Source organism: Micropterus salmoides, unplaced genomic scaffold, assembly GCF_014851395.1.
Source record: "Micropterus salmoides isolate LMB-PRFRI ecotype aquatic unplaced genomic scaffold, ASM1485139v1 Ms_hic_scaffold_3, whole genome shotgun sequence".
Classification (NCBI taxonomy): Eukaryota; Metazoa; Chordata; class Actinopteri; order Centrarchiformes; family Centrarchidae; genus Micropterus; species Micropterus salmoides.
This window is the reverse complement of record NW_024042261.1, coordinates 7831714-7852562: the sequence shown is the minus strand read 5'-3', so window position 1 is coordinate 7852562 and position 20849 is coordinate 7831714. Positions and strand designations below refer to the sequence as shown.

General features: G+C 41.3%; 1 protein-coding gene across 12 annotated transcripts in view; it reads left to right on the top strand.

Moving 5' to 3' along the window:
* Positions 1-20849, top strand: part of phldb1b (pleckstrin homology-like domain, family B, member 1b) — a 112412-nt gene that overhangs the window by 41443 nt on the left and 50120 nt on the right. For all 12 annotated transcript variants that reach the window (XM_038692771.1, XM_038692774.1, XM_038692773.1 and 9 more), the window contains one exon: positions 18079-18204. In XM_038692771.1, coding sequence (XP_038548699.1) covers positions 18079-18204 — 126 coding nt within the window. The remainder of the gene's footprint in view (positions 1-18078; positions 18205-20849) is intronic.

The following is a 20849-nucleotide window of genomic DNA, read 5'->3' as shown; positions in this document are numbered from 1 at the left end:
CTCTGCAAACAGTCATCAGGCTGCTGTGAGTGTGATGTGGGCTCCCAGCGGACCCAGGGCACAGGTCAGACATGCATGAGGGACAATGGGGGCACATCAGCACGGAGAGAGAGGAAGGGAGCTGCCAGCAGCTGGTACCCATACGCTGCGTCAGTGTGTGTGTTCCTGCATGTTGTTGAAACAGTCTTTGACCGTACATCCTCTGACTACGGCGAGGTCAAGGCAATGCGTCCAGATGAGACGGTGGTTAAATTCTGCAAGTCTGCCATGCCACGAGTAGACCAGGGTTTTGTTCACGCTGCGGGCCTTTACACTGAATTGCAAACTGCTTACCATATCTGATTTTTCTAGCCTGTGTACTAGTGCCAAAAGACAACACACCATCTCATGTGTCTGCCACTATCGCTGCTTCTGTCAACATATTTTGATTAAAGTACGCGTCCTTGAGTTCTACAGGAATAATCTCCCCGCAAGGAATACATTGTGTCTTATCATGCGACAGAGCCACAATTAGGGCAGTTGTTACAGTTAAATTATACATGCTTTACTTATTGTCAAGGCAATGCTGGCATATTCAGATTAGGGATGATACCAATCCCGATACCTCAACCCAGGGTATGTTTTTCCAAGATTTTAAATCTGTATAGCTCCCTGCATGGGTCAGTTTTATGTAATGATCCTTCGTTAAATGCTACTACAGTAAGTTTACAGTTTAAACTAAATCATGCATCATGCATTTTGGGGGCATTTTTGCCTTCATTTGAAAGGGTGCAGTAAAGAATCATAAAGGAAATGTCAGGGCAGAAAGATAGGAGGATGACGGGCCCCTGCCATGTTAGAAGCGCAGACAATGACACTTTGTTCACTAAATAATGCACTATATTTACCCCGCTCCATCTGATTTGAGTTGCCTAATTCTGAGTGTGAAATTTATGCTGTATATACTACCCTACAAAAAATACACCAATGGAACTAAAAAATTGTGCCCATGCACACTACTGTCAGTCAACCGTTCCACCATATAATACTTCTCATTTTATGGGTGCAAAAAATACTATTGTGCGACTCAAAATGGCACGAATTGATTCACAGGTGTCTGAAATCTCAGTTTACTGCTCACTATGGTCAGCTGCTGAGTCTGTATTATATAAGGAGTGGTGATGGAACAAGGGGAGTGATTTTTTTGGACATAAGTCATTTGGCAATCAGTTTGAGTAATGTGCGTCTTAGACCCCCAAGTATAGATAAGTATGGAAGCCATGATTGTTTTGTGTGTAATTGTGCAACTTGGTTACAAAGTGATTTTTTTTTAATAAACCTGGACATGCTGGAAGCCAGTAAGTGACAGGTTGGATCTGTGATGTTGTACAATTTGCAACGTCACTGTGTGAACAGTCATCTGAATTTGATGTGGGCAGATCACGAAGGAGAAAAGGAACACGGCTTAATGCACAGGTGCGTCCAGCAACAAGAGCAGACTTGGACATCAACCCATCGGGGTCACATATAAAGGACAGAAAACACAAATTGGGCCACTTTGAGCAGCAGCCTGCCTCTAAACCACGTGTAGATCACACTGTTCGGTTCAATATTGATTAAGCCTCAGTTCTGAAGCCATCTGGCCCTGGGAGCATGTTTAACAGCAGGGGATTGGCTTTAGTTGTTCTTACAAAAGGGGGGCGGCGGGGACATCTGTTCAGAAGAGTGGTTAGCCTCCGACATGTTACTGTGATGAGCGTCCACTAGAGACAGTAGCTGACCCCCGTTGGATACTGCAGCTGGTCTGTGGGATGTGGATGCTGGGAGCATTAATCTGTCTCCTGTGAGTCCCCCAACTTTATGCAAGGACAATACTAAATTGCTGGAGTACTGCTGTTTTAAATCTGTTCCTTACGGGTGTGTTTTTAAATCCATCAAACTTTCTCAACTTTGATGTGGTACACCTTACTTGGGACCTTCTGGTTCAGTTCGGTGATAACATTTGATTTCATAAATGAACTGACGTCCCCAATCCCTCGCAAACAAAAAATATTCAACTTTTAGGAACGAGCGATTATTTTCAAACCACTCCAACAAGTTGCAAAATTTTTATTCTATATGTAATTTTCTGATGATCGTTTGTAAAATGCCATGGTAGAACGCAACCTATTTACTGGATTTTTGTATGTGACCCACATTCAAACTGAATTTGCTGCACAACATAAACTCATAAGCTGTGTGTGAAGCAGCTGCCCTGTAGCAACCACTGTCTCCAGATATCTTCCGTCGTGGCATCCCGCTGGCGTCAGACTGGTTTGAACATGTGATCACTTCTTCCAAGTAATTTCTTCCAACCTTTTATTTGTTCAGATGGTTATTCCCACATGATGTGAATGCAGGGTTAGACCTCTCCTCCTCTGCCTGCTCCTCCTCCCCTTTGACTTCTTTCAGGCCAGTCCCATATCTTCCTCTGGTATGTGTCTGTGTTTGATGGCCCCTGGCTTGGCGAAAAGCAGTCATTGATTAACTGGTGGGTTTGCCTCCCTGGCCTTTGCTGAGGCTGTAAACCATCAGCTTTCCATAGCAACTGTCAGCCATAGTTTTGGGCATCCCTTTGTCTGCATCTCCTCAGCGCTTTAGTGACGTCTCATACTGGTGGTTTAGTGGCAACGCCTTTGTTTGTTGCGCACAACACTAAAATGACCGTTCTTCCTCATAGTTAACTAATGGTGAATGAAAAAGTTGCAGTCACTACAGAGACTTGGTGAGGAGAATGCATTTTGGCTGAGAGGATGAGTGGAGAGAAGCAACGCTTCATAAAGATATATTTTCAGGATATTACAGAGGTTTTCTGCTATTTGAATCACAGCCAGGACTTAATAAAGCAGATTTCCTCAGCCGCTGCTGATATGTGCTCTCATCAAGTGGAAAACTTTATAGTACCAAACTGCATCTTTTTAGATTTTCTCTAAGCTTGTGTTGAAGAGCAGACATTACTGTATGCTGGAAGGCACTTTGAACATATATTAGAAGCTGTTTTAGATGGGTTAAAGTTCTACTTGGTGTGGGATTTGAATCCACTTTAAAGCTGGACTAGGTCACTTAGATAGGTACTAGTGTAAACTGACTTTTCTATGTCAGGTAGTTGACTTTATGTTTCTTCTACTGTTGGACTACATTTTAGCACGTCACAGATAAACATTTCAGTGGTCTTACCGTGTCTCAAAGTAAAACAAGAAGTAAACTTTCCTCAACATGAGATGGTTTGTTGTTTTCCTGGATGTGCTCCCATTTCAGTTGCTATGAGTCATGCTACCTAATCATGAAAGTGACTGAAGAGAATCTTTGGGAATTTAGAAGTTGTTATTTTTATAAGCTGACTTACAACAGTAAAACCGGTTTAATCTCATCCATTTTTGTGGCCTTTATGTATTTCTGTCACTATTTTTCTGGCTCTGTCACGGGAGATGATGTCCCCATTCTATATGCCACCTACAAAGCTCTGATTGGTTCAGTTGTTTTCCAGCCAGAGAAAACAGCCGGCAGTGAGCGCAAAACCAGACCTGTTTGAGTCACTGAACAAAACAGTGATGTGGTCTGGAAACAGGCTATCTAAGATGAACTCTGCTGGCAGCTTTCCACTTTTTAGATAGATGAAATAACAAATAGCAAGTTGGTGCACTACTCGCACCAACAAAACTGATCTTTGTCATATCATGATAAGTGCAAGCAACACTTTTAACAAAACTCTCCTGACTGAGCATGAAGCCATTCTGCTGACATGTGAAGCATTCTCGCTCCAACCACCTCTGATTCCTCTGATCTAATCTTCGGGGAAATGTACTTGAGGCTAAGCCGACACACTGGAAAGATTTAATGTGGTCAAACGCAGAGATGTTATTAGAGAAATGATGGAATATTTGGTCCACAGACACATTTCAGATAGGTTGAACAGACCAGGGCTGCTAACCCATTTTAATGCAATAACACCCTTGGGGCATGATTTGGCATTAACACTGATTGGCCTGAGTGGTCCCAAAGGCCATCAAGAGGTTTGAATTTTTTCTACACTGGTGTCAATACACCATACCCACATTTCAGATACCACACTGATAACACTTTTTTCTTACTTTGGTAAGTACATTTTTCCTCTCAGTACATCAGTGAATAAGAAGTATAAAATGAACAAAATTATAATATTAATGCGGTGATTTCTGAATCAATGAATTGTTTTCTTAAAGAAAAATGCCCAACATTTGTCAGAATTTCTTGGTTTCTGTCAATTTAGGGCTGCTGCAGTCATGATTCTTTTTATCACTGACTAATTACTGGACCGCATATTTTTTCTCGGATTAATTGATTGATTGTTATAAAATAGTGACAAAAATCCATCACAACATCCTGGAGATTGAAGGTGATGCTTGTTTTGGCCAACAAGCAGTCGGAAACCCAAAGACACTTGTTTCAGTATCCCAGAAGTCAGAGAAAAGCCACAGATCCATACATTTTTAGAAGCTGTCATCTGAGAGCCTTTGTCCTATTGCCTTGAAAACTATTAATTGAATATCATAATATTTGTTGAATTATTTTCTGTCAATCAAATAATTGATTAATTAACACATTTCAATACATTTAAATAAATTAAAATTGCAGCTTTACATAATTATGAAATGAATGTCTTGAGGTTTTTGACTGGGCATTTTTCATTAATTTGCATGGTCCGCCAAGATACAGGACTGTAAACAGAAGTACTCTCTTCTTCACGCTTTGTTGACTTAACAATTGATGTGACGTTAGGACCATGTAGCAGGTCCTGGCTGATAGGTGACACTTTGATGGACTGTAAAAGGCTCACTGCAGTGACTGAAATATACAGAAAGTTAGGAGCCCTAAGCAAAATATTGGATATTTTGTAACAGTTTCTGCTTGGAGCCGGTTCTTGATACCCAACCCTAACTATATATAGATATTCACCTTGACTCAATTTGTATCAATCCTTGTTTGCTTTACAGTATGTGCTCTTTAATCCACTTAGATGTCCCTGCAGTTTCATTAGAGAATGGGGTTATCGTGTCCTTGTTGGAAGGTAGGGATGCTTTTTGTGCCCTCACTCATCACTGAACACGTGCCATATGGAAAACTCTATGCAGATAAAAGGATGAATGACAGCTCACACATTCTTTCCACACTTTTTAAAGCATATCCCTGGTTTATCTTAGGTTGTTTCTTGGTTAAAGTGGGGCCACTGTGGAGCACAGTGTGGGGGCTGAAACATGCTGTTCTTGCAGTAATACTTAGAGTGCACTCACTATGATGAAGGTCGTGATTAGACCAATCGTTCCTGCAGTGCAGGAGAAATTGTTCTCTCTCACACCGGTCATGGAATCAATCTAACTGATTAACTGGGAGCACACACACCTCCATTTATCCTTCTCTCTGTGAGGCCAGTCTCTCTTACGAGCATTGCCTGTCCTTTCCTGTATGACTTCATTCTAGTTATGAAAATGGCATTGTGTCATATTTTCCTGTCGGAACGAGTTTGAAGCCCAGCCGTTGATTAAACAGATCTCCGTTCCTACCGCAGCTGCTTTCGCTGAGCTCAGCCTTGGAGAAAACTAATCCTGAACCGCTGGTTTTTGGAAGAATCCTTTCATGCTTATCCCAGGTCAGAGAGCTATGAAGGAGGGGAAAAGAGAGAACAAGAAGAGATGCTGGTGTGTTTTAAATAACTAACGTGGTCATGCCATATGTGGAGCTGATATGTTACTGCTGCTCCACATCGTGGCTAATGAACTGTTGGTGACTGAAGGATGGAAGTGAATGAGGTTTGCTTTTTTTTAAGTTGGAATAAGATCCAATTCAGGACTTTAGTGCTGCTTTTATAGTCCATCCCTGCAGTAATATTGGGGATGATGTTTTTAAAGTGAAGAATATATAAGCTATTTACAATCACAACCGTCAATTCACAGTGTAAGAATTCTGTCCCAAAATCATTTGCATGCCTATTCCCTTACACAGTGAACACCTTTAAATATATACAGTAGAGCCATTGTTTCCTGATGAAGCACAATAACGTTGTCTGCTAATGAAAGACAGGAATGAAACACAAATGAAGTTTAGCTGTGCTGTTTGTTTCTCTCTGGAGTGGTATTTAAAGTACTATTAAAACTGTATTTAAGTTAAAGGGGCACATCAAGTTCAGTTTACTAAAGTTTATTAATAAAAATCTTTTGTAGCTCCAGAGGTTGCTTTCCACAGTCTGAGAAGATTCCCCTGGTGATGTCATAAGGCGTATCTAGGAGTGGGCTTGAGACTTAAATATTTGAACAGAAACCTTGCATTACAAACTGAAGATGTGGGCAAGGTGTGGGGGGATCTAACTAACAACGCTACTGAGTTGCATCATGGGAAATGTCAGATCCAATGATGGTGATGATAATATGATATGTTTGATGATAGAAAAACGTCTGTCATATGCTCTACGGTTTATTTCATTGTGTCGCAAATTCCACACTTTACCGTAATATTTTGGTGAGGGAACGGCACTTTGCACCGCGGTGAAGTTAGTTTTATGTTGGAAATCGACATCTATCGAATGTCCAATGTAAAACTAATATCCAACTTGAAACTAACTTCACCGTGGCCCATTCTTCCACACGTGCTGGTGTTGCAGGGAAGACTTTTGCATTTAAAATAATAGACGAGCGACACAACACTATCCAGCAATGTCAGCCGCGATGTGTGTCAGTCAGGCAACGTTAAATGACTTGCCCATGGACTTACCGTTATAGTTCACCACATGCTGCTGTTGGGATGTTAGCTGTAGTAGCAGGAGAGCTGTGAGTGTCGCTGTTCGGAGCTGCTGTGCTGCTCTGCGACCGTCTCGTCCTCTCATGTTAGCTTTGCAGTAGCAAGTCGCGTAGGTTTGCTAATACATAACTTAGCTAACATCAGTGACATTACTTGCTGTGTCGTTGTATGACTCTATATTTGTCATTGTGTTGGATTTCTCCAAAATCGCATACCCCATCTTTTTAATGCAGAGAAATATCCCAAGTTACAGTTGGAAATGTCATATTTCATTGAATTTACAATAAATGTTCTATATCGGGATGTATATGGTTACTGGGATATGAAATGAACTATATCGGGATATGATTTTTTTGTCATATTGCACAGCTCTAATTCCGATTCAAGATATTTCAACCTCTGCTGCTTTGATATTGACAGTTGTTTCTTAATCTGTCTGTTGTGACTCCCCCAAACTTTATGAAAGTGCATTGCTAAATCGCGGGAGTACCCCTTTAAGTACTGTAGATAATGGAATGGGAGTTGTCATCTGGAGGGATCGTAAACCAGATCTAACGTCGGGAGAGAAATGCAGTGTGAATTAATGGTCAGGATTACTCGAAAATCTGTCATGGTTTTTATTGGTTGGAATTCGTTTTTCTGCCTCCTACTTTCCATGTGGTACCCAACAGATAGAAAACAGATGGTTGTTTTCCAAACAGTAAAAGTAATGGGACTTTGATGTCAAACTAATTTTGTAGATGCTTTTACATTTATTGAGAAATAGTTGTACACACAATACCATGGAAAAGAAGCTAATAACGTGACAAAAATGAATGTTTGATTTTATGGGGACTTTCAAACAGCTTGATGGATATCTTAAATAATGCAGTCAAGATGTGTGCTGTTGTGTAAGAGCTCATTAGACTGTCGACAGAGGCAACAACACCAGGAAGCATAAATACTGCAGGACCAAGACATGAATTTCATAGACACCCCGTGAATCTATTGTTGTAGTGTGATTTTTCTTTGAGCATGTTTTCTGTTAAATAAATTGGCCAGACACAAAAACATGACAGTAATTACTGTAATAATAAAGTTTTTGTTGTTTGTAAGCTGAGAAAAAAACATTTAATAAAATTGTTCCAATTCTATTTAAACATGTTTAAACAATTGGCCAAAAACACACTTTAATGCTGCACTATTAAATATTTTCCAAGAAAGTGGATCAAATGATTTTGTGTAACGTGGAAGGGGTTGCTCATAGTGAGAAACATGCTTAGAATTATCCCCCGACGCAGTGAGTGTTTTAGCATCTTTCAGCTCATTGTTTTGGTTTTTTGGCCCACAACTTTTTGGTTCAGTCTCATGGCTTTCATTAACCTGCTGCAACAGGAGGCTGTTTTCAGTGAAAAGCTCTAATAAAACCATTGTACACAACCTGCCCAGCAGCTACAGACACAAACAAAGCTAAAAGGAAAGTGTATATTGTTCTTACACTCATCAGGCCAACAAAAACACTGTTTCGCGTGTCTGCTGGATGTAAAGCATGTAAATAAGCAATTCCTTGCTAATGCGTTAGCCATATCAACTTTATACTATATACAATAGGCTATATATATTGTGTTTGTGCTTGTTCCTCTGTCCACAAGGTACTGAAAAATCAAGTAATGCTGCCTTAAGCGAAGTTACCGAAAGACAAAAACATTAATCATACTGATGGGAAGCAGAAACAGAAGTAATGCTTTGAGTAATTCGGTGTCCCCGGAGAGATGGAACTTGTTCCAGCATTAAAAAGTTGAATAGAAACAGCTTCACCAGGCAGATCTTAATCTGCAGAAACCCATTCAGTGGTATTCTATCTTAATCAAACCCAGAGCATACGTTTAAACACATGTCCTTCATTTCACCAAAAGTAGCTTGTTTGCATTCCCTCACTGAAACCAAGGTTTACAGCTAGCAGGTTTTGAAACACAATTTGCAAATGTCAAAGGGACCACCCTCCCTGCTGTAGGGAAAGTTGATCACCAAAGAGCTCAACCTCTATCACCCGTGGGTTCACCTTCACTCTCGCCTCAGCTGATTGGCTCCTGTGATGACTGATCACCGTAGAGAATGTGACCTTTTGAAGAAGAAGAGGCGAGTTTGCACAGGCCACCCAGAGAGACGTGTGCTTCATAGGGTACAGAGAAAGAGTATATGTTGGTGTTTTGCTTGTACCGTATTGTACGTGCTAACTAGGTGATGTCTGGACAGCTATGGGTAGATTGACTGACACGTCCTGTTATGTAGTTGTCAGATGAACTCATAAATGTGTTGAGCAACATTCAGACATGCCAGAAAAATAAACTCATCCCAAACATTTTTTCACTAAAAGCTCTTCCAGTCTAAATAAAGGGTTTAGGGGTTTGAGGTGCGGTTAATTTCTCTGCGTGGTTAGGGGTTCGGCATCTCTCTGGTCTCATTAACCGCCGCGCCTAGCGGTCTGTTTAATATGAGGATGGTAAGTCAGGAGCAGATCTGTCTAGTGCTGGAGATAAGGTGGGAAATTCCCCCCCCCCCCTTCTCCCCCACTGTTTGGATGGAGACTGGTGTTTGAGACCAGAAACAGACGCTGTTTCCATAAACACAGTTGAGATAAGCTAATGATAAGCACCTGTCCTGCCTGCTCCTTCTAGAAGATTTTATTTTGTGATCTTAAATGTTGCTCAAGCTGGAAGTGTCTTCACAGATCAGTCATATCCAGTTTATTGACTTTACACCAAGTGTGTCCATTAAAATTACCTTTCATTCCTCTCAATGCAAAATGAAGCACTGCAGTTTCTCTGTGTCAACACTGTGTGGGCGCTCTATAATGGAAAAACTACATGATTTATGATCCTAACCCTCCCCACCTCCTCCCTACTGAATATGATACACGGCCCCATTTAGAGCATCTCCAAATCCTGCACTGTTTCAGGGGCCCGGATAAATGCGCCGTGTCTTTCAGGACCATAAATCTACACTTATTTTGTCACGATCAATTGTCTGACACTCCCTGAAGTGTGTCTCCTCGCTGCTGGAGGGTCCATCATGATAAGTAGCTGCGTGGTGTTGTGGTGGCTGAATTGATGAGGACTAATTGGCATCAAGAGACTGCCAGTAATGACTCCGTTTCACTGAAAGCTTAAACCAGATGGATTGATTAGGAAAATGGCATGCGTTCAGCTGTAGCCCGTTTATTGATAATAAATTAGTTTTTATATTAAAGTATTGTAAAGGTCAGTTTCCACGGTATTTAGTGCCAGTTTTCCTTGAAAATGTCACAATGTGTGAGTTATTTTAAAGTATCAGTAAAAGGGCAAATATTCAAGAATGTTAATGTTCAGATGTATTTTAGGAATCAAAGGATCATTCTGAAACTCAAAGTAGTACGCCTTAAGATTTCAGTCCTGGCTGTTTTGCTGAATGCTTTTGAATGTGAGGCAGCAGGACACTCTCAGTTTGCATTAGTAGTAACTGGAATGTGACTGTGCTTTTACTGGCTGATCCTTCTCCGAACCCACCCCTTTATCCTTATCTTTAACCACTTGTCAGTATCTATTGATCTTTGGTATGTCCATAATTAGTGTGCACTAATGCATCTTGAGGCCTTGTGACCTCATCCTGCTTAAGACAGATGTGGGTTCTGGGTCTGCAGACACTGATGAAGGGACGAGTGTTCAGGATTTTCCCCCTCAGAAATAAACTTGATGCTTTTGAACAATTGGATTTATTTCAAAAGATATTTTTTGGGCCTTTATTGGACAGAGTGAGGTAAAGAGGGACACGAGACACAACAAAGGTTGCCCGGCTGGAATCGAACCAGCAACGTTGCAGTTATTTGGCATGCGCTGTAACCATTCTGCTGAGTTGCTCCAACTGGATTTATTTCACTCAAGCCTGATTTCTTGTTTGCTCTGACGGAAATAGAAGACAGCATCCCGGTGGAATCCTATAATAATGATTTGATTACACTGTGTTTCACACGATTCTGTTGTGAAAATAGACATTTTTTTGACCCCCTTAAAATGTAATAAAATCTATTATGCAATTATAAAGGTGGGTGGGCCACTACATCCCATTAATTTCTGTAAAAGCACAATGCAGTGTATAATGGTACATACCCTTCTGTTTGTGTATGTATACAGTAGGGCTCCAGCTATCCATTATTTTAGTAATCGAGTATTCTACTGATTATACTCATCAATTCATCAAGTAATCTGATAAGAAAAACTATCGCTTGGCACCCCCGATACCCGGATCAGCTCATCATCAGCTCATTTCACTGTACAACCCAAACTCACAGAGGGAGAACAACAACAACAAACGCACGTATGCATATCCAACTTAGAATTATTAGTTGCTAGTTGAGCCTTCATCTAAACTAGCAGGCATGATTTACGTCAAATGCTAACGTTACCGTTAACCTTGTGTCGGGTCTGCTCCATGGACTCTGCATAAACCGGATGCTAGTTCTGTTTTACAGTAGACACACTGTAAAGAGTAGTTTGTTTTCTTAAAGCTTGAAGTGATCCCAAACTTTGGACACTCTCTGTCTTTTTCTCTGGCCTGTCTCTTCTTCGTCTCTTCCTCCATTTTGCAATCCGAATTGTGTCGCCTTCACTTGTCCACAGCATAAGCACGTTGTGCAACAGTAACAAGGCAGGGCGCTATATATAGTTATATGGATTAAATGAAGCATTGATGCAAAGAATTTGCATTTCGATTACTAAAAAGCATATTAGCAAATTATTTGCATCAATGCTTTTTAGTAATCAAGTTACACCAGTTTCTCAATGAATTTTAAACCCTAGCATACAGTATGTGTGCTCTTTGTTTTACTGACTCATCGTGTCATGATCCCTGGTGGCCTCTGTCAGCGACCACACACACACACACACTCAGGGCCCGTAGGCAGCTGAGGTGCAGGGTTAGGCTCCCTCGTGGGCAGCAAGGGACTCAGTCAGAGAGTGAGTGTCAGCTGCCAGCAGCAGTTTGCGCTGAGAGAACAGTGTAGAGGAGGAGATAAGTCTTCCCTCATCCATCAGCCTGCAGCCGCCTCTGCACCGCTGGGGCCTGCATGTCCACACATACACAAAGTAACACCACACTGAACAATGCTGTCTGTGCTGGGTGTGATTTACAAATAGATCCCAGTGTAATCAAGTTGTTAACTGTGTCCAGCACGGATGACTACATTAATACTACCACCGTGTGTACAACACTTATAGTTTTGAGTTAAAACTGCATGTTTTATTACATAAATATACATAAATACTACTACTACTAATTTTACTCACCACTTATTCAAATAGGTTGCTTTCTTCTCAAAAGTGAGAAGGATGCCCCTCGTCATATGATGCATTAACTTGTGTCGACGTCAACTTTTCTTAACCTTTAGCAAGTAGCAAGTGATCTTCTGGATAATGTTTGTCAAACACAAACAAAAAGCATATAAGACAACAGTCTTTGGACAGAATTTGGACTTAAACAGTGTTTAACAGTGTTCTTTGCTGAGTGAAAGGCCTGTAGAATGAACTTGTAAAGCGTGAGTACAAGTGTCTCGTTGTTATGGAGTGGGATCAGGGATTTAAATGACCTCTCAAATGTTGAAAAAATGCACACTTACTGTAATCTGTGTCCGTGGTAACATTTGGCTGCTGTGCCATTGATAGTGAATGATGATTGACGAACTGCTTACGAAAGTGGTTGTGTTATCAGATGCCGTCATCCATCCGTTCACACAGGGTAGGCCTAGAACGAGTTGCTGTGCTTCTCTTGATTGCCATTTGTTCTATGCTTATTGACATACTGAGAAAGCTGTGTTGACGTGTTACCGTGGGCTGGCTAAAGCTATTTTGGGTGTTTGATAGTCGGAGAGAGCAGGCTGTGGTGGTTTGAGTCCAGGGCAGGCTGTTAGATTTGCGTAGATAGATTTGGCACTTTGGTTGCTGTCCGTGGTGCTGATCAAAGGCTGCACCTTTGCAGTTGCATGGAGTCTTGTGTCTGTACACCCTTGTGTAGATAAACGTGCTTGGGTGGCACAAGAAAAATATTTGCAGCGGGGGCCAGTCACAATTATGTTACGCTGCTGGATGCGCCGTCCTAATTCAGATACTGGTTAGTGAACTTCCATGTAACACTGTACATTTGTACTTACTTATTTAGTGTGTGAATTTTGACAGGGCAGTATTATCTCAAATCGAAAACACGGCTGGAAATTGATTGCTACATTTAATTATTATGATTACACTATCTGGGTGCATTTTGCCATCATTTTAAGTATAAAATGCACTTATGCACACACGGAGGAACACAAACGACTTGTCAATTTTTCTCTAAATGGGATCATAATTTACTAAATGATCATTAGAACATGCTGTTCTGAAAATGACTTGAAACTAGCGAGACCATGAGCTCATTAGGAAAGTGTTTATTGAGGTAATAAATCAAAAGGGAGTAGGGTCATTGTCTCATTGGCTTCAATACAGTCTGACTTCTTTTTGCAACCAGTGGAGTCGCCGCCTGTTGGCCATTAGAAAGAATTCAGGTTGAAAGCACTTCTGGATTGGCCTCACTTTTCAGACCCTGGGGGTTACGTCCACTTCTTTTATACAATACTGTGGCTAAATGCTAACAACAGCATGCTAACATGCGCACAATGACAACATGCTGTGATTAGCAGTTATAATATAACCATGTTGGTTAAAGCTTGTTAGCATGCTAACATCAGCTAATTATTTATCCAAGCTTGTATAAAATGTTTTCATTGCCACTGGACATATTAATCAGTAATACAATAAAGATCAAATCAAACAACATCAAAGTGGTTGTTATATGATCTTTTCTCATCCTAAACCCACAGGTCTTACAGTTGCAGTTATAACCTGAGTCAACATTGTTTTCCCAAACCCTCTAACAGACACGTTCATCGTTTGACAGAAGTGCTGAGTAAAAATGACGCTGTGTGCCACAGAGCCGTCACCTAACCCCTCCAGATCTCAGAGTGAGAGATGAGTTTGTCACGACTGTGTCAGAAACACAGCGCTTCAAGCTACGTTCTTTGTACCAGCATTTTCATTGGAAGTGACTGGATTGATCTTCACCGGGGAGATCATGTTAGCGCAAGTCAGACGCAGGAGTGTGCACTGTGAGTCAGGGAGGTTGAGGGGAGGAGAGCGCTGCCGGCAGAATCCAGAGGAAACAGGAGCTAGGTGAGGGAGTCGAATGACTGCCGAAGCGGAGAGCATGAAGACACTGTGGCTGAGCTGACGTGGCACTGCAGACCGCAGTATTAACATCCTGATGACTGCTTTCAAATATTCTGTTCAGCATCTTTTTGTTTTTCCCTTTCATGACCAGACTGATGGTGTACTCATTTTCCTGCTGATGAGACCTCCAAATATCGACAGAAACAATTTCAACTGTGGAAAATACCAACCAAAATTATGTTGACTATGGTGTCGTAACCACTGAAGGAAACGCTGATGGAAATTTTAAACACTGGCTGACTGACTGACTTCACTCCACATATGGGAACTGATGGTGAAAAAGAAATACTAACGCAAATAAGCAGAGTGCTGCATTTGGACGGGCCATGTAGGCATGTGGCATTTATTGTACCAATATAAAGTATCAAGTTAACTGGTATTTCGCACCACCACTGTACTAGTCAGCAATTCTTCACAAGCTGTTGACGTCCTAACTTATATGCAGAATACACAACTCTGTGGGCAGAATGTGGTAATTGTAAATTTGGCTACATTAAGAAGAGTAAATGTCTATAAAACATCATAAAGGGGCACCAAGGCCTTTTCTTTGACTATGTCTTCTAAGATGCCGCTGCCTCTCAGCTTTTGAGGCTTTGACTCCATCAGACGTAGATGTAGAAATGAAATAAAGTAGGATTCTAGAACTGCATGGCTTGCTGCAAAAGTTGTTGCAAAACTATTTCTGGTGCATAGCGTAGAAGAAAAATGGAAGCAATGACGAGCAAGCCAACAGCAAGAGGTGTGTATGTCCAGTCAGGTGAGGGGAATCGTTCCTGTTGATGTCTGCAAGAAGGTCCAGGGTTCAGATCCACCATTTCTCTTTGCATGCTGGGTTATCTCTGCGTACTTCGAGTTTACTCCACAGTCCAAAGACATGCATTGTAGGTGAACTGGCAACTTTAACTTGTCCTGATGTGTGAATGTGAGTGTGTGTTTCTAATGCTGCTTTATACAAGTACAGCGCACTAGCTCGGTTAAGGCAGTGAATCACATCAGCAGCAGCAAAGGCAGGGACAGGAGGAAGGACTGATATATTGATGTCAGGTATATAATATATTTCATGGACATTTGTTTCCAGTGAGATGTTATAGAGTTTTTATAGGGATTTTGCTGTTGCTGCTCTGGAAACATTTAGTTATATTTAAAATAATCAATATCAATTCTAATCATGTTCTGAATTTAAAGGCTGACATAGGAACTGTAAAGCTAATATCCATGCTTCAACATACGTTTAGTTATTGCAAGTCACATTATCATCGCAATATCGAAAAATGTTATCATTATAGTTCGAGTCCTGCACAGGATAAGCGTGTATAGATAATGGATACACTTTAAAAATGTTTTGTGTGAATAAAATAGGAGATATTAATAAAAGAAAAAACAGAGAGTACATTGTCTTGACAAATTGATGTATAGGCTGCATATAACTCCAATTGTCAGAACAGAACAAACACCTTTTTTCCCTTGCCGCTGCCCACAGATGGGCCTCATGAGATAATCTGGTGGTTTCTTCCCAAGCTGTCAGTGTGTCTGTCCAAAATAAAAGAGCATCTGGCTTTGTTGTACATCACCTCCGCCTCTTGGGTAATGGAGAAGTTTCCATCTTTACCGCAGGATTCATGTTCTCTGACGACAGGCAGGGATCTTATCTCTGCCCGAGCCGGAAGACCTTTCCCTCGTAATCTCAGCAGGACAATGGTGCTGCACTGAGAAAGCAATAAACACGAGATTGCTTATCTATTATTGAGCTTGTGGCACATGGAGGGAATTAATTAGTTATGTACATTATGTGTTTTGACATTTCAAACCAGGTAGGAAAGTACCACGGAGACTGTCTGTTTGTCGGGTCTGATCAGTGTGACTAATGGCTACAGTAATATTCTATGCCCGTTACCTTCACACTAGAGACACTTTCAACCAAAAAATAGCAGGTATCCTTTTATTCCTGACAGCCAATGTACAGGGGTGAACCACCACATGGACAATGGTGTTTTACTTTGAATAATAGTGAATCATTGGAAGATTTGTGAGTGGTCAAGCACCATGCATACTCTTTTGTTTGTCACATTTCAAAGCAGCACTGGGGAAACTGAACTTAAACTAATAACTGATTTTTTTGGACCCCTTTTGAGCAGTGAAAACAAACTATTGACACAAAACTGACACATTATAACTTTATAAAGTGTTAAACTTCCAAATATCGTTTGTCCCAGAAGACACACTCGTCCCACGTACAGAATATCCTAATGCAAAGCGCGTATCGGTACTAACAACCGTTTTTTTCTTTAGAGGCCAACAACAGATCTTTAAATACACTTCGGAGAAGTTTTGAGGCGAGAAATCAACTGTGTAGAGTTTGAATATCGGCAGTTTGACGAAAATTGGTGGTGAATCGAAAATGTACTCAAACGTAGCTGCACACATCGGCCGTCCTAGTAGACAGGGTTAACTGGCCGACATGCATACAATCAATAACTTAGGTTTGGGCACACATCCTGTGATGGTTAGGGTAAGGGTAATAGGCGAGGAAATCAAGGGTCCAAGGGGTAGCAGCCAATCCGCGGGAGAAGCATGCTGGTGGCCGGTCAGCTCCTCCAGACCCAGTCAGACAGACCACTGCAGCCAACGCAGCAGACGTGTCCAGCTGTACAATAGTGTTAATGTTCGTACCACTGGCATTCTGTCTTTAAATTCTCAGTAATGTTGTAAAGTTTTAACCTAAGTCTAGAAACATCTGGCTCATGATGTACAAAACATTCTTGGCTTGTGAAACTTAAAAGCACTTTGGAACAAATAAAAAATAAACAGTAGGATGTCATTGCTTTATTATTATCATTATTATAAATACAATATTTGCAGGAATTATAGTATTAGTATACTATAATTATAGCATAGTATTAACGCATAATGTCCACTGATTACTACGTTGACACTTAACACTAGCCGAGCGGTCGTTTTGTGCGCGGTGGCTTCTGGGACAAACCATATATGGAACTTCAACTTCCGTCACATTTGTCTGCGGCTCTGCAGAGCTGAGGGGGACTGCAGTCTTACTCACAGTTATTTGATCCATTGTTATATAAATACTGATAAGTGCAGCTTTAAAGAGTTCCAAGAGGTTAAGCCTGAATTAAGGCAGAATTCCTTGCATTAACTGAATTGTAACAGCACTCTGTGTATTTTATGACGATGGTAGTGAGATCACCATGCACCTGAAAACCTACAATGAGTTATAGCATGTGTGGACTGGACATTTGCCATAGCTAATGAACATCTAACAACAACAAACTCAATATCGTTTTTAAATGAATTAGATTCAGCCTGTCAGCATTTTGTTTACTGTGGGCGTAAATACCAACCCAAACAGTTTTTTGAGAGCAGCTTATCTCCTTAATTGGATGATGTATTTCCTGTAGAAGCAGGATGTCAGGGCGAGGCACATCAGATAGTTCTGTGTAAATTATGGGATTTCATTTAACCAGAGGAGACGAAAAAATGATGAGAGATGTTCAAATATAAATACAAATGGGTGTTTTCGTGCAAATTCTAAATATCTTACTTGATGCCCAAAATTCTGTGCTACTTAACGATCTCTACTCCGCTCAGCTCATAGTGTCATCCATCAACACTTTCACACAGTGACAAGGGACTGCCCCCTTGCCTTGCGTTTTCTTGTGACTGTGTTGATGATGGCGAACACAGTGTCATCTGAGTCAGCACAGCCAGACGTGTTGTTGGTTCCTGTTTGAGCACTTTGCGCTGCTTTCCCCGCTGATGCTGTCAGAACATCTTCACCTTACTTACCTCTCTGTTGACTTGTATGACAGTCCTCTGTGTGTACTTTACTGGATTCTGTGTGACAGTGGACCACATGTCTATCAGTTTGAAGATAATGGACCCATACACTTTCAGTGAATCTCACAAAATGTGGTTAATTCCTTAAAGCTGTCCTTTCTGTAAATTCCAGTGGGTTCTGTGAAGCAAAATGAAAACAAATGATGTATGTGCTGTTTTCCAGGCTGTATGCTGTGTTTTGGCCAGTCAGCCTTCTTCCGCTTCAACCATCCTGAAGAAGCCTTCAGGATGAAGAGCATGGTGCCCCAGGGAGGAAGTGTCTCCACCAGGGACTACAGACCATGTCCAGGTACTATGCGGTCGTGCACGCTCGTATTACATTCTGTATTTTACTGTATTTTCAGCCTGTTTTCAATCAGCATTGCTACCTTACACATCATGTCAGGGTTTCCTTCTTCCACAAACATTGGCCCAGTGTGAATAAAAACACACTGACTTTTTGTTATATGAATAAAAAAGCCTAACAAGACAATTTCCCCTCCTCCAGTTTCAACATGGCTTGTGTGAATGAATGGGCCAGATTGTTGCAGAGCCCAGGGTATTTTACAGGTGGATGTTTGCACTGCAGTAAACCCTCCGGCATTTTTCCTTTTTTATAGTCTGGCAAGGGTGGTGGAAGTGTAGAAGCACAGGATAGTCAGCTGGGACTAAAGCAGTATATTAATTTAGTGATATACAATACTGGGCAAATATATGGCTTTAATAATAGTTTTGCTTTAAAGAATGTACTGAGTTGGTTTAAATGACTTTAAAGAAATATTTATATTCTAAACATTAATATAATTTGTATGCACCAAAATGGTCATATTGTATTGGTCGTTTTTTAACTGACTCTTTTATCCAGCGACTTACAGTTGCTATGTATGTCAGAGGTCGCACGCCTCTGGAGCAAGTAGGGGTTAAGTGTCCTGCTCAGAGACACATTGGTGGATGTCATGGTTGGAGTCAAACCTGGGTCTCCCACACCAAAGGCATGTGTCTTATCCACTACCGCCGTCGCCACCCCTACATGAACGTAACTATGTGAAATAAAGGCAGAAATTGCCTGTTACCCCTGTTTGCAGCTCTGTTACAAGAGCGTTGTTGACTGGATCAGCCTTTAAAATGCAGCACCCGTTAAACCCTGCAGCCTGAATGGTGCCCAGCTGGGACCTGGTGCCGGAGTTCACACCATGCATGTTTTATGAGCATCTCATTCCTCTGCGTCTCCAGGCAAAGTATTCAGCTGCTTACGTGTGTGTGTGCGTGCGCGTGTGTTGTGAGTGCTCCTTCTGGCAGCCTCACAACAGTAAGTATACCTTTCCTTGGCTAGCTCTACTATCAGGGATCTGTCATAGCATCTTGTTATTTCCCTCCTTTTACTGTTGACGCTGCCTGCCACTGGGGGATAAGTATAGCACACTGGCATGCTTGCTTCTGTGGACTTCCTGATCCAGTAATGAAAGCCTTCCGTTGTTTAGAAACATACAATTTACCTCAATTATGCATTCCTGAGTTGCATTCAGATGAAACCTGCTTATACCACTCCCATTGTAATTTGGCCGTATCCGTCACATCTACTTGGAATCATTTTAAAATTGCACACGTTATCTGTGTATAAATTCAAGCTATTATGAGGGCAAACCCAGCAAAACCCAATTGACCTAGTTTTTTGGTAGGAAGCTATATTTTCAAGCGTTTCTGTCTGAAAGAAAACAATGATAGCAATTTATAGCACATGTACACTGGGGCTCAACTCTGCTGATATATGGTTTTATGGTAAATTTGTGCTATACGGCTGTAAAACTTTACTCATTGCCCCCTTAAATTACCCGGGCTAGGGGTTAATTTTTTCCAGTTTGCAGCAGTCTATGAAAGAGGTAGACCTGAATCATTTGGACTACAAAAGCTTGGCACTGTGGCAGTACTATGGATGGAAGCGAACTGGACACAATATTCCATGAACATATTCCAATAAAAGTTGCTAACTGAAAGGGAAAACTTTTTTTTCCCCCCACAGCTTCTTTGGGATTTGGCCTTTTGGGCCCACAGATCATTCACACTAGCGGTTCCACACACACATGAAAAGGGCGGAAAGGTAATTTACTGATGCAGATCTCTGAGTCTTTTTTTTGCCATAAACGTTCAAATTTTGGCCCAGCTCTGTTCCTTTGGGCTTGAGCAGTGCCGTATAAAAGTCAAAGACCTGATCCCTCACTGGCTGCCCACCCTCAACACTACTATACATGTTGGCATGCCAAGAATTAAAGCTGGAACTTTCCTCTGCACCAACCTTAAAACCTCAGTCAGCTTCTAATGACTTTAGTAACTAACCTTTTATTCATTCGGGCTAAATAGTTGCAAATATGTATGATGATTATCAGCGTTTTTTTGTGAATGTGTCCCACCTCGCCCGAATAAAGAGCTTCTCTGCTAACATCAAAAGATTATTGCTTTTTTAATTAAATATAATATCAGGCTTATTAAGCATCAGTTAAATCAGTTCGTATTGGCCAGCTGAACATGTATCTTCAATGGCTTTTGATCCACTGTGAAGCCATTTTGCATCTTTACAGCTGATCACAAGGAACACAAAAGGTGCTCTCGTGTACCTGTAAATGGTACTTTTAGTGTAGTATAAAAGGGTCCTCCTCCTGCCTTTTTGTTTTTGAGCACATGAAAGTCACGTTCACCTGTCTGTTGTCTAGTTTTCGCAAGCTTTGCCAGGTCAGTGACGGTCCACTGACCACCCGTCTTTCAGCTGCCACCTCTTCACTGATTGGACGTTTCCTGTGCCTCTCTGCCAGACCAGCAGACGGCTTTGTGACCCTGAGCTGCTTACTTAAAGTGGTGGACGGCTGAAATTACAGTATCTTTTTCAGGGACTATTTATAAACCTCCTGTTCCATTTTACTGTCTGCTATCTCTGCAGCCTCCCGCCCTGGGTTTCCCCTC